The sequence below is a fragment of the Amblyomma maculatum genome, chromosome 7 (assembly GCF_055883805.1).
Source record: "Amblyomma maculatum isolate TAMU_Amacu chromosome 7, ASM5588380v1, whole genome shotgun sequence".
Classification (NCBI taxonomy): Eukaryota; Metazoa; Arthropoda; class Arachnida; order Ixodida; family Ixodidae; genus Amblyomma; species Amblyomma maculatum.
Genome location: NC_139350.1, coordinates 124,521,006 through 124,538,614, shown reverse-complemented (window position 1 = coordinate 124,538,614; position 17,609 = coordinate 124,521,006). Strand labels below are relative to the sequence as shown.

The following is a 17,609-nucleotide window of genomic DNA, read 5'->3' as shown; positions in this document are numbered from 1 at the left end:
TGCACACAGCGTGCACCCTGACGCGGAAAGTGCATTTGCATGTGGACATTTTTAGGTCACTTAGGCTCGTAGCTCGCGCAGGTTACGCGTCGCACTTGGTTCATAGCTTAGCTGAAGGCGGGAGTATCGTCAGTCTGGGGAGTCCACAGAATTCGCTGCGTATGTGTGCATCTGTGTCGGGAGCGTAAGTGGTGTTGGAGCTCTCCGTGTAAAGCAAAGAAAGACGATAAATGTACGCCACCGAATTCACTTCTATTGAAATTTTCTTTTAATAAGAAGTAGTCAGCATCGTTCAAATGTGCGCCACAGCTTGGTGTTTGTTGTAATTGCATTAGAGTTGCAAGCGGTCCCCAGAGAGCACTAAGAAAGTGTGGAGGCCCGAAGCGCTGTACTTAACAAAATGTAGGTAGTGCGAGTTTCAAAATACTGCTCAGTTACTGTTCTTAAATGCGGGATGCAGACGGAGAGGATCCAGTACCTTGTCAGGGTTCGCCTTCTGCTCATACTGTCACCACACTCTCAGAGCTGTTCTTTGGTCAAGGAGATTCCACATTTTCACACAGCTTGCAAGCACACTGGTGATGCTTGTAACCTAACAAGGGGCCGTCCCTTCGAAGCCACGCTAAAGCGTTACGAACAATTCTGTTCTGGCTTCCGCGACGCTTCAGCAGCCATTCCACCGCTGCCGTTATCATGCCAACAACGTGATCGAGGGCCCACCGGTTTCTTATGAATTTCAGCCACGGTCACCTTTTCTTTTTTTTTCATTTGGAAACGGTATTCCTTTGAAGAGTTTGCTGCTTTCACATTCGTACTGCGAGTGGAGGAGTCAGCAATGTATCGTATACAAACACTTGAACCAGAAAATCAATTGCAACGCGAAGGCGACTAGACAGGACTGGCTCCACCTACCTAAGCGGGGACAATGTATAAGCACGTTGCTCAAATGTTGCTTTCGGTCGTTTTTTATCTCGCTTGGTTATTGAGCGACCAGCTTTTCTTTTTTTTTTTAGAAATAGGCTTCTATTTGCGTTTTATTTAGAGCTTGACCATTTACAAGTTACTAACTTTTTCAGGCTCGTTAGTATAACATATTGCCGTGAACTGCTGAAAGCTTTGTCGTTTTCAATAGCCGCCAGCACGCGGCCTTATCGCTGTGAGTGTAGCGCGCGGAACGATCTTTTTCATGCTCGTTGCCGCGAGACATTGCTTGATCACTTTCTTTGCAACGCAAAATGCACGATTTTTCCTGAGTGATTGCAGCGATGCACAACCGTTTCCGTATCGTTCCAGACTTATCCAGGCTCCTTTGGTTGGTTATCTATATGGTTCTTCACCTAATATAAATAGAGCGCAGACAAATGCAACGGGTATTCTCTGACCGACGATCGACGAGTACGCTGGCTGTTATCGCCGCAGCCGAATTGCTCAATTCTTTTGCGGGCGCAAGTCGGCCCAAGAAAGAGTTCATTCAGTTCAACGTCAGCTTCTTTGGTTTCGGCATCGTCACAAACGTGTGGCATCTGGTGGAGGTGGTGCCATTTGTGTTCGAGTCCACCCTTTCAAGCCAAGATCACATCCCCGTCCCTGTCACCCTGAGGGACCCACCTACAGGCCACCGAACCAGCCGCCGACTTCAGGGGCTTCAACCCGAACACGGCCTGCTACCGCATCCCGTTTGACCCCAAAAGAAGGCCTCAACAACATGCCAGTCTACAGTACCGGTTGTCATACAGCAGCCCTGACTGCCGACAGCCTCGCCCCCCCCCCCCCCCCCCCCCCATTTTCAACGCCACCCCGGAATAATATCTAGTGGACTGGTTAGAGCAGTAGGAACGTGCTGCCACATTTAACAACTGGGACGACGTCCTGAAACTCCAAAACGTGTCCTTCACTCTTGATGGAAGCAGCGCGGACGAGGTATGAAAACCACGATTCTTCTGCAACGCTGAAACAGTTCTCGAGGGAAAGGAAAAAATGAGCGGAACTGTTTCTTCAGTCCAAAGCTCAGATCCGCAACGAGACGTCCTCGCCTACGTTGAAGAAAGGAAAACCCTCTTTCACCAGGCCAACCTAAACGTGACTGAAGAGGAAAAAAGTTTTTAATGCGGAGCGTGAAAGAATAGCTTTTTGTCGGCCGAGTCAGAAATCCACAAAAACTGTGGCCGAATTTTAAAGGGAGGCGTCCACCATGCATCGAGGGCTACTGACGCCCACATGCGCTAATACAATCGATCACTTCAGAAACGAGTGTACACAAACCCCTACGACTGATCAGCGCGTGGAGACAGCTTGCGGGACCTTATTTGTGCCGCCAACTAAGCCTACACACAAATTTCCAGCCCCCGGAAGTGCAACGCCTGGAGGACAGCAAACGCCCACTTTGTTTCCACTGCGGCGAGGCCGGGCACATTCTACGCAACCGCCCGTACAGACGCATCGGCCTCCGTGCTTTCGTTTTCGCACTCGACGCCCCACGACTCCGCCCCGATGAACGACCGCAAGAAATCGACAACTATCTGCGCAGCGGAGAGTGCGTGCCGTTAAGCCGTCTGTTGAGGTCCCCATCACCGAACACCATCCGATTTGCTTTGCCGGGCCGCAACTATGATGTCAGTGTGCGAGGAAGGTTTCAGCAACCGTATGGGAAACTTTAGAGGTGAGATTGCTACACGATGAACAAACGAACGTCCTCCGTCGCAGACGATGAGTAACTACGCTGCAACATTTATACCTCCGGTAATCATGACGACAGCATCGACAACGCGTCCAGACTCCAAGCTGGCACCAACCCCCAGCGAAGTGACAACAGTGTGCCCCGGCTGCGAAGACGAAGCCGAGATCGGAAACCAAGGCTCACGCGCAATGCGAGAACGCGAACAAGCGACCTTGAAGGTCTGTTGACGGTCGCACAGTCACTGCCCTAGTAGATACTGGAGCTGACTATTCAGTCATCAGTAGACCGTTTGCCTCTCAGCTCAGGAAAGTAACCACCCCTTCGGATGGCCCGCTGATTAGCACCGCTGGTGGCAACTTCATTACTCCGCCGGGACGATTCACTGCAAGAGTAACTGTATATGGACGTACTTACCCATACGGGCTTCTTGGTCCTATACAGCAGTCTTCGGGCGACGTGATTTTGGGCATGGACTTTCTGAACGAACATCAAGCGACCATCAACCTTTGCTGAAAGCTCATCAAGCTTACGACAGATAAGGCCCATACCCACTGCGGTAACTTCTACACGTTGCTCTAAACGTCCTCGAGAAAGAATTGCGTTTACCGCCCCATCAAGCGTGGTTGTATCCGCGGGTGCAGGAGACATCGAAACTACTTAAGGTTTCGTGGAAGCAAGCACACAGTTGCTCTTGGAAAGTGTACTGGGAATCGTGAGGGGCATTGCCACTTTCCGGCATGAACAAGCTCACGCGCTGATCAGTAACTTCATCGAAGAATACTGGCTTCTCAACAAGGCCACGACAGCCGTTTTTCTTGAAAACCTAGCAGGCATCGAGACGTGCTCGCCCTCACCAAATAACCCGAAGAATGTGCCCCAACCAACGCTACCAGTCCACTTTAGATATCGACCCAGCGCTACAAAGATACAAACAAGACCAGATACGCACCCTTCTTCAAAACGCCCCGCCTGGGTAGCAACGTGGTTACGGCGTTCAACTACTGCGCCCAAGGAGGCGGGTTCGAACCCTGGCCTCGGTAGCTGTGTTTCGATGGAGGCAAAGAGCAAGGCGCCAGTGTGCTGTGCGATGTCAGTGCACGTTAACGAACCCTAGGTGGTCTAAATTTCCGCAGTCCTCCACTACGGCTTCTCACATAGCCCGAGTCGCTTTGAGACGTTAGACCCCATAAACCACAAAAAAAACCATCTTCAAAGCAACAGCGAATGCTTTTGTCAGCACCGAAGGTGTGTCAGACTAGTTGGTCAAGCACAGCATTGGCACTGACGCACACACCGGACCTCTGCACCGAAGCCCCTGACGTGTATCACCGTGGTAACGCCAGGCCATCCGCGATCAAGTTGAGGAAACGCTTCGCGATGACGTGCAGTCATCGAGAAGCTTTTGGGTGGCTCCAGTCGTTCCAATGAGGACGGCATCCTGCGCTTCTGCGTGGTTACCGTCGCTATAACATAACGAAGGATGTTTACGTCTTCCATCGCATAGACGACACATTGAATCCACTGTGCAACGGAAAATATTTTTCATCGATGGATCTGAAAACCGGCTACTGGCAAAGTGAGAGAGCGTTCATCACACCAGATGGCCTTTAAATCTAACCAGATCATTTTTGCAATATTTGTACTGGTGTCGTCCGAGTGTGCTGTTCATTCTAACTACAACACACGATACACAACATGAGACATTTAGTGCGCAAAGATGCAACATATATCACAGAAAAAAAATAAACGACGAGACACGATACACATGAGACATTTAGTGTGCAAAGATGCAACTCATATTACAGAAGAAAAAAAAATAAACGACAAGACATGATACACAACATGAGACATTTAGTGCGCAAAGATGCAACACATGTCAAAGAAGAAAAAAAATAAACAACAAGACACGATACACAACATGAGACATTTAGTGCGCAAAGATGCAACACATATCTCAGAAGAAAAAAAATAAACGACAAGACACGATACACAACATGAGACATTTAGCGCGCAAAGATGCAACACATCACAGAAGAAAAAAGATAAACGACAAGACAAGATACACAACATGAGACATTTAGTGCGCAAAGATGCAACACATGTCAAAGAAGAAAAAAAATAAACGACAAGACACGATACACAACATGAGACATTTATCGCGCAAAGATGCAACACATCACAGAAGAAAAAAAATAAACGACAAGACACGATACACAACATGAGACATTTAGCGCGCAAAGATGCAGCACATCACAGATGAAAAAAAATAAACGACAAGACACGATACACAACATGAGACATTTAGCGCGCAAAGATGCAACACATCACAGAAGAAAAAAAAATAAACGACAAGACACGATACACAACATGAGACATTTAGCGCGCAAAGATGCAACACATCACAGAAGAAAAAAAAAATAAACGACAAGACAAGATACACAACATGAGACATTTAGTGCGCAAAGGTGCAACACATGTCAAAGAAGAAAAAAAAATAAACAAGACACGATACACAACATGAGACATTTAGTGCGCGAAGATGCAACACATATCTCAGAAGAAAAAAAATAAACGACAAGACACAATACACAACATGTGACATTTAGCGCGCAAAGATGCAACACATCACAGAAGAAAAAAATAAACGACGAAACACGATACACATGAGACATTTAATGCGCAAAGATGCAACACATATCTCAGAAGAAAAAAAAATAAACGACAAGACAAGATACACAACATGAGACATTTAGTGCGCAAAGATGCAACACATGTCAAAGAAGAAAAAAAATAAACAACAAGACACGATACACAACATGAGACATTTAGTGCGCGAAGATGCAACACATATCTCAGAAGAAAAAAAAATAAACGACAAGACAAGATACACAACATGAGACATTTAGCGCGCAAAGATGCAACACATCACAGAAGAAAAAAAATAAACGACAAGACACGATACACAACATGAGACATTTAGTGCACAAAGATGCAACACATATCTCAGAAGAAAAAAAAATAAACGACAAGACACGATACACAACATGAGACATTTAGTGCGCAAAGATGCAACACATATCTCAGAAGAAAAAAAATAAACGACAAGACACGATACACAACATGAGACATTTAGTGCGCAAAGATGCAACACATATCTCAGAAGAAAAAAAATAAACGACAAGACACGATACACAACATGAGACATTTAGCGCGCAAAGATGCAACACATCACAGAAGAAAAAAAAAATAAACGACAAGACACGATACACAACATGAGACATTTAGCGCGCAAAGATGCAACACATCACAGAAGAAAAAAAATAAACGACAAGACACGATACACAACATGAGACATTTAGTGCGCAAAGATGCAACACATATCTCAGAAGAAAAAAAATAAACGACAAGACACGATACACAACATGAGACATTTAGCGCGCAAAGATGCAACACATCACAGAAGAAAAAAAATAAACGACAAGACATGATACACAACATGAGACATTTAGTGCGCAAAGATGCAACACATATCACAGAAGAAAAAAAATAAACGAAAATTCTTCTATAGAAAATAATATTCGCCGAGAAAAGTCCACAATAGTTTTTAAGTAAGCAGAGTGTCAGCCCAATCACATACTTCACAATTACCTTGCTCGTTTCGTAATACCCAATATTGCCTGGCAAATAAATTTTGACAAATCTGAAGTTGATAGCGACGCGTCATGACAGCTGCATTTTTCGTGGCACATACAGGGAGAAAGGTGCAAATTCATTTTTATATTACGGTTTCTTTGTTGCAATATATGAACTCCTAAACCACAAGCACAATTTGGTGACTAGCATGCAAAGCATTTATGCCCATGAAAAAAGGTTTACAGGAAGCCTCAGTGCCCTAGAACTCACTCCGACATTAGGACTTGTCTGACACTCAGGCTTCTATGACGATTAGACGAGGTAAATACTAGAGCACTGAGGCTTTCTCTCAACCCTTGTTCATTTTCTTTTGTCTCCCATAAATTATCATCTCACTGCCTTCTCTCCACAATGCAAGCAAGGGAACTCCAACTGCATTTGCAAAATGCAGCCCTCAATCACAGTGATGTTTGTGCTGAAAAATGTCGCTGCATTTAAACCGTACGCAGTTTGACCAAAACTACAGCAGTTTTTACATTTTCGACTTTCATGGTACATAAAAAAGTGATTGAAATACTTACGGAAACAGCACAGACGCAACACACAAGAAGAGAACTAAGTAAAGATAAAAGTACGACACTTCACCAAAACCTCCTTTCTAACAAAAAAAAACTGTCGCTCATGATCACAAGCCCCCGTACGTTGACTACGAAACTGGTGCCGACAACCCGCACCTGTAGGGGATTTACAATTCGTTACTGATCCTTCGACAAGAGTCAGTTAAGCGGGCGCCTACAGCACGTAAGAGCGAAATGAGATCAGCTAATGCGGCTCAACTCTTGAAGAGCTCGGCCAGCGTGATGTCAACCGCGTCACTTCCATGTCCACTGAGTGTAAGTTTGAACCTCACGAGGGCCTGGTATGCAACCAGCATCGCCAGGTCGCGGTTAGGACCCTCGGGGATTTCACTGACGCAGTTCTCCATCATGAGGCCGAAGGCTCGGCACGAACCCACCGCGGGAGCGGCCGTCTGCGCGCTGGCAGGTTCCTCTGAAGGCAAATCACGGCGGTAGCGGGTACCGGTGAAGGCGCTCGAACTGCTTGCTCCGAAAACGGCAGCTGTGCCGCCGTCACCGAGACACTTGCGTTTCAGGGACACGCAGACACTGGGCGTGTGGCCTGCCGGCCCAGCCTGGGAAATCTCGGCCTCATGGATCTCCGGGACGTGTTCCTGCGGTAGATTTTCAAAGAATGTGGATAAGACATTTTTTCTGATGACAAACATATGATCATGCAGAGAACAATGCCGTTGCAAAGACGGAGTTTCAGCCGCCGAGAGGATGTGTTCCGGGTACGCATGAATGTCCGGTACGAGATAAATTTTCGCGCTACTTAAATTCCACAAGTAGGTGAGCTTAGAAGCTATTCACAGGTACTGAAAAAGGAAGTGTATGTTGTCAACGTTCGAAACAACCATCGCCGCATAATGTGAGTCTAAGCGCCGAGTGCATTTTTTGGTTTCCACATCGAATGTTTACTCAAGTGCTTGGGTGCTTATATACACGTTAGTTATTATTTTTTCTCTATACCACCAAAACCACAAAAAAGGGGGGAGGGGGGGGATCACAAGGCTGTCATTAAATACAAACATTACACCATTGCAGAAAGCTTTTTTTGCGCTTAAATGTGTGAAAAATGACCGTAGTATTTGCCATCTTTCGGTTATTTTCGAATTCCTTTCTTATCCCCTAACACTTACTTCCTCGTTTATTACCGTTCATATGTCCTCGGCAATCAGATCCCAAGACACCATTTTATCGCAGTTACACAGACTCGCACAGGTTGAGGAATAATTAACATTTATTTCTTCGTTTAAAACTAGAAAGCACATTGTTGCATCGCTTTAAATACCGGTGACCGAATATATCAGGTGTTCTTCCTTATAGTGTGTCCAAAAAATAAAAGAAAAAGTATTTGCTTCCGACTTAATTAAGCGCTGGAGTTGCACTGGGGGCTACTGTGGGCACCAGATAAAACACAGAATACTTCAATTAATTAGTATGCCACTGAACTAAATGTTTTATTTATTTTTATTTTCTCTATTTAGGGGCTAGGTATTTCTGGGCTCGTCCTTGATATAGCGCACTCTAAAAAAAAAAAAAAAACAAAGCTAGTAGCTCGCAGGACGAGAAACAAAAGTCACCCTTATAGGCTGCTACACACCGTAAAAAAAGAGGTAGGGAACGAGCCCATCCGACGTAAACCGCTCCGCTCAGCGATCCCACTTCGCTTCATACTGCTGGCGTCACATGAGGCCAAGAGAGGTTGCCACTATCTCGAACTCAAAAAAGGCCGGTGCGCCACTCTTTTCACCACGGAACGTTGCGACTACGAAATGGGCGGATAGCTATAGTAAGTTGCTTCTCAAATGGAAGATAATGGGAGCTAATTTATTAAGCCCACTGCCATATATAAAAAAAAAAACTGTACACATTTTGTGGAGACTGATGGCGGCTGTTTCTCAAAGAAACAACAAATACAAACCACTAATATTAACGACTGTCTTAATAGCAGTCCTATTTATGATGTTACTAGTTCCAAATACTTAGGTATAATTATTTATCAGTTTGGTTGGATTGGCGGCGTCAAGTCTATCAAGTCCTCTTCGAAAAAGGCGTCAACTCAAAGGAACACCAAGCTGCGTTAAAAAATTGGCTTGAAAAGGTTGGATATATTCTGTGCATTTTTCAGTTACATGGTTGATAGTGTAGATATGACACATTGTTAAGTAGCGTTTACAAAATCCTGCCAGATCACTTTATTGATTGAAGTCTAAGGCTGCCCAATTCTATTAGCACAGTTGCGCGGTAGCATTTAAGACATCCTGCTAGATCATTTGATTGATTTAATTCTACGACTGCCCCGATTCTATTAACTAGTACCTCAGTAAATAATTTGTACGAAACGGACAGTAAGCTGACCGGCCTGCAACTTTTGAAGCCTTAGACATCTCCTGTCTGATGCGTTAGGATAATAGTGCTCTTCCCAGATTCCGCTACCGTCGTTGTGATTAGGCATTGCGCACACAGGTGACCAGCTTTCCGAGCACTATGTCACCAGCGTCCTTGAATAAATATGTAGTTACCAGATCCTCCTCCGCTGCTTCCCCAACTTTCATAGCTTTTAATGCTTTCGGCACCTCGTTACCGGCGGAACGTTTGATTGCTCTGCGCTACAGTTCCCTTCATCATCATGCAGGTTACTTCGGCTACTGAGCAGATACGTACAGAACTGCAGGGCTACAATGAATATCCTGTCCGTTTTATGCGAAGCGCATACTGCTCGTTCGGTCAAAAAGCCATCCGCGTCGTTGTAGTATAGTTGTCGGCACCAGCGTGTCAGAAATATTCGTGTGGGAAAATCCTGAATGGTCAACAGGGTTATGAAGTCACCACCCCTCGTGCGGAACACACCACATTCCAAACAAAGCTATTCAACGAAATGAATTTGTCGCTGTTGGAGTTCGAGACCACGCCCTCTGCCGGACGGACACGCAACGTATAGGACGCCAAGGGTCGTTGGTATCAAGCACGTTAGAGGGCATCAAGCGAACGCGTAGAGGTGCGTGTGACTTGCTAACGCGTCTATGGAATATGTATTGATGTTACAGTGATAATAATTTTAAACGATGAAAAAAGAAAAATTCAAAAATACGCGCAATGAAAAGGCGGTGTTAAATGCTGTTTGCGTCTACTCTAAAAGCGAAACTTAGGCGTACTCCTAATTTTTGGTAATGACATTGCCCGCCTTGCCTCTTGTCGCATCCATCTGAATTTTGCCTATGGCTAGTTCTCTCTTGACCGCTTTCTAGGCATTTGCCGTTCTTTACAGCTCTCTCAAGCTAATCCATGTTAGAGTTATTTACGTCGCACATATTACGTTTAGGCTTATTATATCTTATAGCTCTTCGAATTATATCCTCTTCGTTAGTTCGAAGGCTTTCCAGCTATGGAGTTACTTAATGAAATCTTTTGTCTCCTTAAAAATTTACCCTATCCCGTCCAACTATCCTATTCACTGCTTCTAAAATATGGTCGTCTTCCTTGGTTAAACGTGAATTCTGCAGCGAGATCCTGATTTCCTTCACTTTTCCTTTTGCCGCTAACTCGTTGATGGTCTTCTGCCTGACTAGTTATTCTGTTCCATTATACCTGCCTCTTGAGGGATACTGGCAGCTGCTAGGCATCATCTGGGAGTACTTGCCAAAAAAACTTCATCCCAATCTGATTTTCCCAGTTATTTCTCTATAGTGGTATGGATAGGCGGCTACTACCTCACAGTAGTAATTGTTCCCAGAGCGGTCAAGAGGAAATGTTCCCAAAAACTCCCAGAGCGTCACCACCATTGTACATTGCAGATCCTTTTCGAAGTTGTTGAAGATACCTCAGTCTCCTAAACATTAATTTTAGACACACAGTTTTGCCTTGCCTGTATATAGATCATATTCATTATCTGTAATATGTCCGAGTTACATAACAAGAAAATATAGAGTACTGAGGTATTCGCCGTCAACCCTTATCATTAACTGTTCCTAGTGGGCACATCGGCTGGCCGTCCGACAACATCACCATGAATCCCTTTCTGCTTTTTATGCAGATATTGACGTTTGCAACTGCAGTGACGGACAGTTCGATGGATGAAGCAGTGTACCAAACTTATCGACTTGCCTGAACGGAGCCTGCGCACACGAAAAGTCACGCCGAGTCAACGCCACCGACTGGACACCGCCCCCTCGCACGTCATCGTCTTGCCCCTGCTTAAGGAGCGGTCCGATCTGGGATTCCTTTAGTGGGCACATCGGCTGGCCATCCGATAACATCACCATGAATCCCTTTCTGCTTTTTATGCAGATATTGACGTTTGGAACTGCAGTGACTGCAGTTCGATGGATGAAGCAGAGTACCAAATCTTATCGACTTGCCTGAACGGAGCCTGCGCACACGAAAAGTCACGCCGAGTCAACGCCATCGACTGGACACCGCCCCCTCGCACGTCATCGTCTTGCCCCTGCTTAAGGAGCGGTCCGATCTGGGATTCCTTTAGTGGGCACATCGGCTGGCCGTCCGACAACATCACCATGAATCCCTTTCTGCTTTTTATGCAGATATTGACGTTTGGAACTGCAGTGACGGACAGTTCGATGGATGAAGCAGTGTACCAAATCTTATCGACTTGCCTGAACGGAGCCTGCGCACACGAAAAGTCGCGCCGAGTCAACGCCATCGACTGGACACCGCCCCCTCGCACGTCATCGTCTTGCCCCTGCTTAAGGAGCGGTCCGATCTGGGATTCCTTTAGTGGGCACATCGGCTGGCCGTCCGATAACATCACCATGAATCCCTTTCTGCTTTTTATGCAGATATTGACGTTTGGAACTGCAGTGACTGACAGTTCGATGGATGAAGCAGTGTACCAAATCTTATCGACTTGCCTGAACGGAGCCTGCGCACACGAAAAGTCACGCCGAGTCAACGCCATCGACTGGACACCGCCCCCTCGCACGTCATCGTCTTGCCCCTGCTTAAGGAGCGGTCCGATCTGGGATTCCTTTAGTGGGCACATCGGCTGGCCGTCCGACAACATCACCATGAATCCCTTTCTGCTTTTTATGCAGATATTGACGTTTGGAACTGCAGTGACGGACAGTTCGATGGACGAAGCAGTGTACCAAATCTTATCGACTTGCCTGAACGGAGCCTGCGCACACGAAAAGTCGCGCCGAGTCAACGCCATCGACTGGACACCGCCCCCTCGCACGTCATCGTCTTGTCCCTGCTTAAGGAGCAGTCCGATCTGGGATTCCTTTAGTGGGCACATCGGCTGGCCGTCCGATAACATCACCATGAATCCCTTTCTGTTTTTTATGCAGATATTGACGTTTGGAACTGCAGTGACGGACAGTTCGATGGATGAAGCAGTGTACCAAATCTTATCGACTTGCCTGAACGGAGCCTGCGCACACGAAAAGTCACGCCGAGTCAACGCCATCGACTGGACACCGCCCCCTCGCACGTTATCGTCTTGCCCCTGCTTAAGGAGCGGCCCGATCTGGGATTCCTTTAGTGGGCACATCGGCTGGCCGTCCGACATCATCACCATGAATCCCTTTTGTGCTTTTTATGCAGATATTGACATTTGGAACTGGACAGTTCGACGGATGAAGCAGTGTGCCAAATCTTATCGACTTGCCTGAACGGAGCATGCGCACACGAAAAGTCGCGCCGAGTCAACGCTATCGACTGGACACCGCCCCCTCGCACGTTATCGTCTTGCCCCTATTTAAGGAGCGGTCCGATCTGGGATTCCTTTAGTGGGCACATCGGCTGGCCGTCCGACAACATCACCATGAATCTCTTTCTGCTTTTTATGCAGGTCAGTAACAAATATGGTTCTATTAGAACGAGTGATCGTTGCTTCATCCAGCTGGAGTGCCCCCACAGTGTGTGTACATTATTTTCGTGCATCCGCAATGTTTTTGTTGCTCTTTTCATGCTTTGCGGTGATGTCGAGTGTAATCCTGGGCCTGGTAATACGACAAAGCTGCTCCAGCAGTTACTCGAAGGACAGAAAACTATCCATAACCGGTTGGATGGCATAGATGCGAAGCAAAAGCAGGTAGAAGACTGTATCAATGATAAAGGAACTAGGCGGCAAAATCACTGACTTAGCACTATTCAAAGCCTAGAAAAGAAACTGGTTGATCTCGAGCACAGAAGTCGCCGCAACAATGTTATTATATATGGCATGATCGAAAAGGACGATGCGACTTCTGAATCACTCTCAGAGACTGTAACCAACTTATTTCAGGAAAAACTAGGGGTGGAGGTCTCTTCGATAGAAAGAATTCACCGAATAGGGCGTAAACAAGCTAACAAATTACGACCAGTAATCCTTAAATTATTTGATCACCGCGAAAAAGTGGGCATATTTAAGAATTGCCACAAATTCAAAGGAGAGAGCATCTGTGTATCTGAAGACTTCTCCACTGCTACAAGAACTATTCGAAAGCACCTTTGGGATAGTACAGCTCAGGAAAGGAAAGAAGGCAAGAAAGTAAAACTTCTATATGATAAGGTTAAAATAAATGATGTCTTTCAGTGGGACAGTACTCTGAAGAAAAGGGTTCCCGTAACTGAAGAACGCCGCAGTCCAAAAAGGTCACAATGAATAGATGACTGCTCTAAAAAGACCTTTCGTTGTATCAACGTCAATGCCCGAAGCATACTGATTAAAGTAACTGATTTAGAGAGCATGGTCCTTGCGCATAATCCCCACATTGTGGTCGTGACGGAAGCGTGGCTGCACCCCGATATTGGCGACTGTGAAATAACACCATGTGGTTATATTTTCTGGAGCGACAGAAATGGCCGCGGTGGTGGCGTCGCCATTATGTACAAAGAGTCACTGCGGGTGTCAAGGTTGCCAAACATTGACGGGATAGAAAGTGTTGTACTCGAAGTATTCCTTGAGAAATTTCATTTAATTATTGCGGGATTCTACCGGCCCCCGAATTCTCATAACATATTCCCAGAAAAGCCTAATGATTTCTTATGCCGGAACGAAATCCGCTCAGCCAATTTGTTGTTGACAGGAGATTTCAACTTTCCATCAATAAATTGGTTGCCTGATACTCCAGTGGCTCTTACCGGTGCCTCCCAACTGTTTCTCGACGTAGTGTTTTTTCATAACTTGACTGAGCTAGTCACCGAGCCTACCCGTATACAAGATGACTCGCAGTCAATTCTGGATCCTTTTCTTGTTTCTGGCAACCTGCTACGCCGAACGCCTCGTGTGACTGTCTTTGAGGGGATATCAGACCACAAAATGCTACATCTAACTTTGGAACTACACCCTACATCAAATCTTCTGCAGAGAGAAGTAATTATCCCGATATTCTCACGTGCAAGAGATGTCGATGTCTTAGATCTATTAGACAGCTCATTCTCTTTTTTCCCGCTTGTACGGACTACAGAGCACCTCAGTTGAACGCATGTGGCGTTTCTTCAAAAAGAAAACGGAAAATTTTGCGCAGTAGCAATCCATGGATGACAAAAGATATCACGCGTCTTCGACGTAAAGTAAAGAAAGCGAGACAGCAACACTCAAAACGTCCTTCTTCGCGGACTGCCGATAAGATTTCCGTGCTACGCCTGTCGTTGCGGAACGCGGAACGCTTAAAAACTTCCTTGTTTCTTCTCTAAGCAAGTTTTAGCGATATCTCGCGCCACGCAAGAAATGATTCTTGGTCTTTCTGCAGATACTGCAATTATGGACGATAAGTTAGAGCACAGGCACTCAACCAGTACTTCAGCTCCGTATTTACGCACGATGACGGCTGCATCCCATAATGCTCTTATTTTGACGATTTGTCTCCAAAACAGAGGAAGGTGTGCTAGTTCTCTTGCTTAACTTAGACGTAAAGAAGTCGCCAGGGATTGACGAAATACCCAACACCTTTCTAGTACGATACGCGGAATGGTGCGCAAAATACTTAACTTTAATGTTTAGAAAATCACTAGAACGCTCTGAATCGCCGTTTGATTGGAAACTTGCAAAACTCACTTCTATTCCTAAAGAACAAAACAAATCAGCACCTTCTTCCTTCCGGCCGATTTCCCTTTTGTGCACTTCAGTAAAACTGCTTGAACATATCATCAGCAAGCACTTCACTACCTTTCTCGAGGAGAACCACGTCCTTCATAATAATCAGCACGGGTTCCGCCGCGGTCTCTCCACAATAACACGGCTTATTGCAGCAGTTCACGATTTAGCGGCAGCACTAGATATGCATAATCAAGTTGATATTGTTTTTCTTGATTTCGAGAAGGCGTTTGATAGTGTGTCTCATCAGAAATTACTGCAGAAGTTAAAACCTATACTCAAACACGATTGTCTTCTCTCATGGATTGAAGCCTATCTTTCGCAGAGACGTCAAAGTGTGGTTATTGATGGTATCCTTTCTGATGCTGTTCCAGCAGAATCTGGTATTCCGTAGGGCTCAGTCTTGGGGCCCCTTTTCTTTTTAGTATTTATTAATTACATAGTTCAAAACATACATGTTAAAATACGCCTATTCGCAGATGATTGCATAATTTATCAAGAAATTAGTAGCCCTGACGACCAACTCCTCTTAAACGATTATTTATCTGCAATAGAAAAATGGTGCTCCACGTAGCAAATGACTCTAAACTCCAAGGAGACTGTAGCAATGACTGTGACAAGTAAAAAGAATCCTTTAAGTTTTACATACCGCATAGCCAATGAACCCCTCTTAGTTGTAAGCACTTTTAAGTACTTAGGAATCCACATAACCTCTGATCTTCGATGGAACGAGCACATATCGTATAGAAAGAAAAGCTTTAAGACAACTACACTATCTGAGAAGAACGCTGGCACAAACCACACAAGAAATAAAGCTTTTAGCATATAAAACATTCGTTAGGCCAATATTGGAATATGCTGCAGCAGTGTGGGACCCTTGGACCGAAACTAACAAACTTAAATTAGAAAATGTCCAACGCAAAGCAGCCAGGTTTATATTTAATTGTTACAGTTGGAAAGTTTCTCAAACAGCCCTACTGAAAACCGCAGGTCTTGAAGAACTGGCCTTGCGTCGTCATCGCGAAAAATTAAAGTTCTACTTATTTTATCACAGTAAAATAAAAATAAAAGGAATTTTAGTTGAGCACACATCTCGTCGCCCTACACGCTCCTACCATTCTAAAAAGTCTCCACGTTTTCGTGTCAAACAAATGTTTTTAAATAATCCTTCTTTCCTCATACCATCAATAAATGGAATGGTTTAACCGCAGACATTGTCAATTGCAAATCCGTGAATCTATTTTTACAAGCTCTTAATGAAGCATAGGGCTCTTATGTTTCCCCGTTTTGGGCCAAGTTGAATGCCTTTGTTCGTTGTCAACTTAGACATCGTTTGTCAACTCTCTGCCTCTGCACTCGGTTTTGTGTGGCATGCTCTGGTTTTGATTGATTATTTCCTGCTTCTGTTGTAATGTTCATCTTGTTTTTACCAAGATGTTTGTACCCCACTCCTGCCTAAGGCCTGTGACACAGGCCGGCAGTATTTGTTAAATAAATAAAATAAATAAATAAATATTCCGGGGCTCTCAATACTGCCTCTAAGCAAGCAGTGAATATAGTACCGGAGAGATCATGCCTTCCTGCCCAACACGTTTTCTTATGGAATTTTTTTTTTTCATAGCGTTATGGAAGACTATCTGCCGTGCAGCTGCTAGGTAGTATCTTCAAATACACCTCGTCTACACCACGATTTCGCAGTGCCTGCATGACGGTTAAGATTTCGACTGAATCATATGCTTTTTCGCAGTCTGCAGTATGAATGTATGCAAAAGAGTTACCATTTTAAGTCACCTGGTTGATAGTGTGCATACGACCTATTTTACAGTAGCATTTAATAACTCCTGCTAGATTGTTTGGTTGACTGAAGTCTAAGGTTTCCCCGATTCTAAAAGCTAGAAGTTTAGTAATTGCTTAATGTGGTGAGAGGCAGTAAGCTGCTCTATCTGTAATACTAGACACCCGCTGTCTTCTGGATGAATGTGTCATAGTTGTTCTGTGATTCCGGCACCGTAGTCGAGATTAGATTTTGCGTATGCAGGGTGGCAGTTTTTCTAGCCCCATCTCTCCACCTCTTTCAGCAAATCTGCAGTTGCCTGATCCTCCCCAAGTGCTCCGTCAATTTTCATAGGTTGTAATGTTTTCTGCTATTCGTTTGCGGCGGAACATTTGACAGTTCTACGCCACTGCTTATCGTGATGGTTACTACAGAACTCCTCGGTTACACTGATTACCCCGCCCGTATTGGTTACGACATCGCCAACCTTGTTGTTTATCACTCACAAAAATCCGACTTTTGCCAATGCCTAGTTCCCTCTTGACCGTCTTCAGGCAACAGTCGTCCTTACACTATGCTCAATTCTATATGTTCATTAAGCCGGATATACTATGCTTACTGATTATCATTTATACAATTCTATACTCTAGGTTGGTTTGGAGGCTTTCATGCTATGAAGATTATTAATAAAACCTTTTGCCTCCTCAAAACTTTTACTGGCATCCGGTCTAACTATCAAGCCATAAGATACCACTGACATTATCGTTCATTACGTCTAAAGTCATCTTCATTGGTTAAAGCTGAGTACTTATCCTACAGAAAGATTCTGAATTCATCCACTTTTCCTCTAACCGCTAACCGCTA

The 17,609-nt window shown here is 45.0% G+C and overlaps 1 protein-coding gene across 1 annotated transcript in view; it reads right to left on the bottom strand.

The window, feature by feature from the left end:
- Positions 1-6,139: 6,139 nt before the first annotated feature.
- The window catches only part of LOC146184662 (uncharacterized), an 83,650-nt gene continuing 72,180 nt past the window's right edge, over positions 6,140-17,609 (bottom strand). The window contains exon 3 of the mRNA XM_084609433.1: positions 6,140-7,541. Within this exon, the coding sequence (XP_084465559.1) occupies positions 7,143-7,541 (399 nt within the window). The 3' untranslated portion in view covers positions 6,140-7,142. The remainder of the gene's footprint in view (positions 7,542-17,609) is intronic.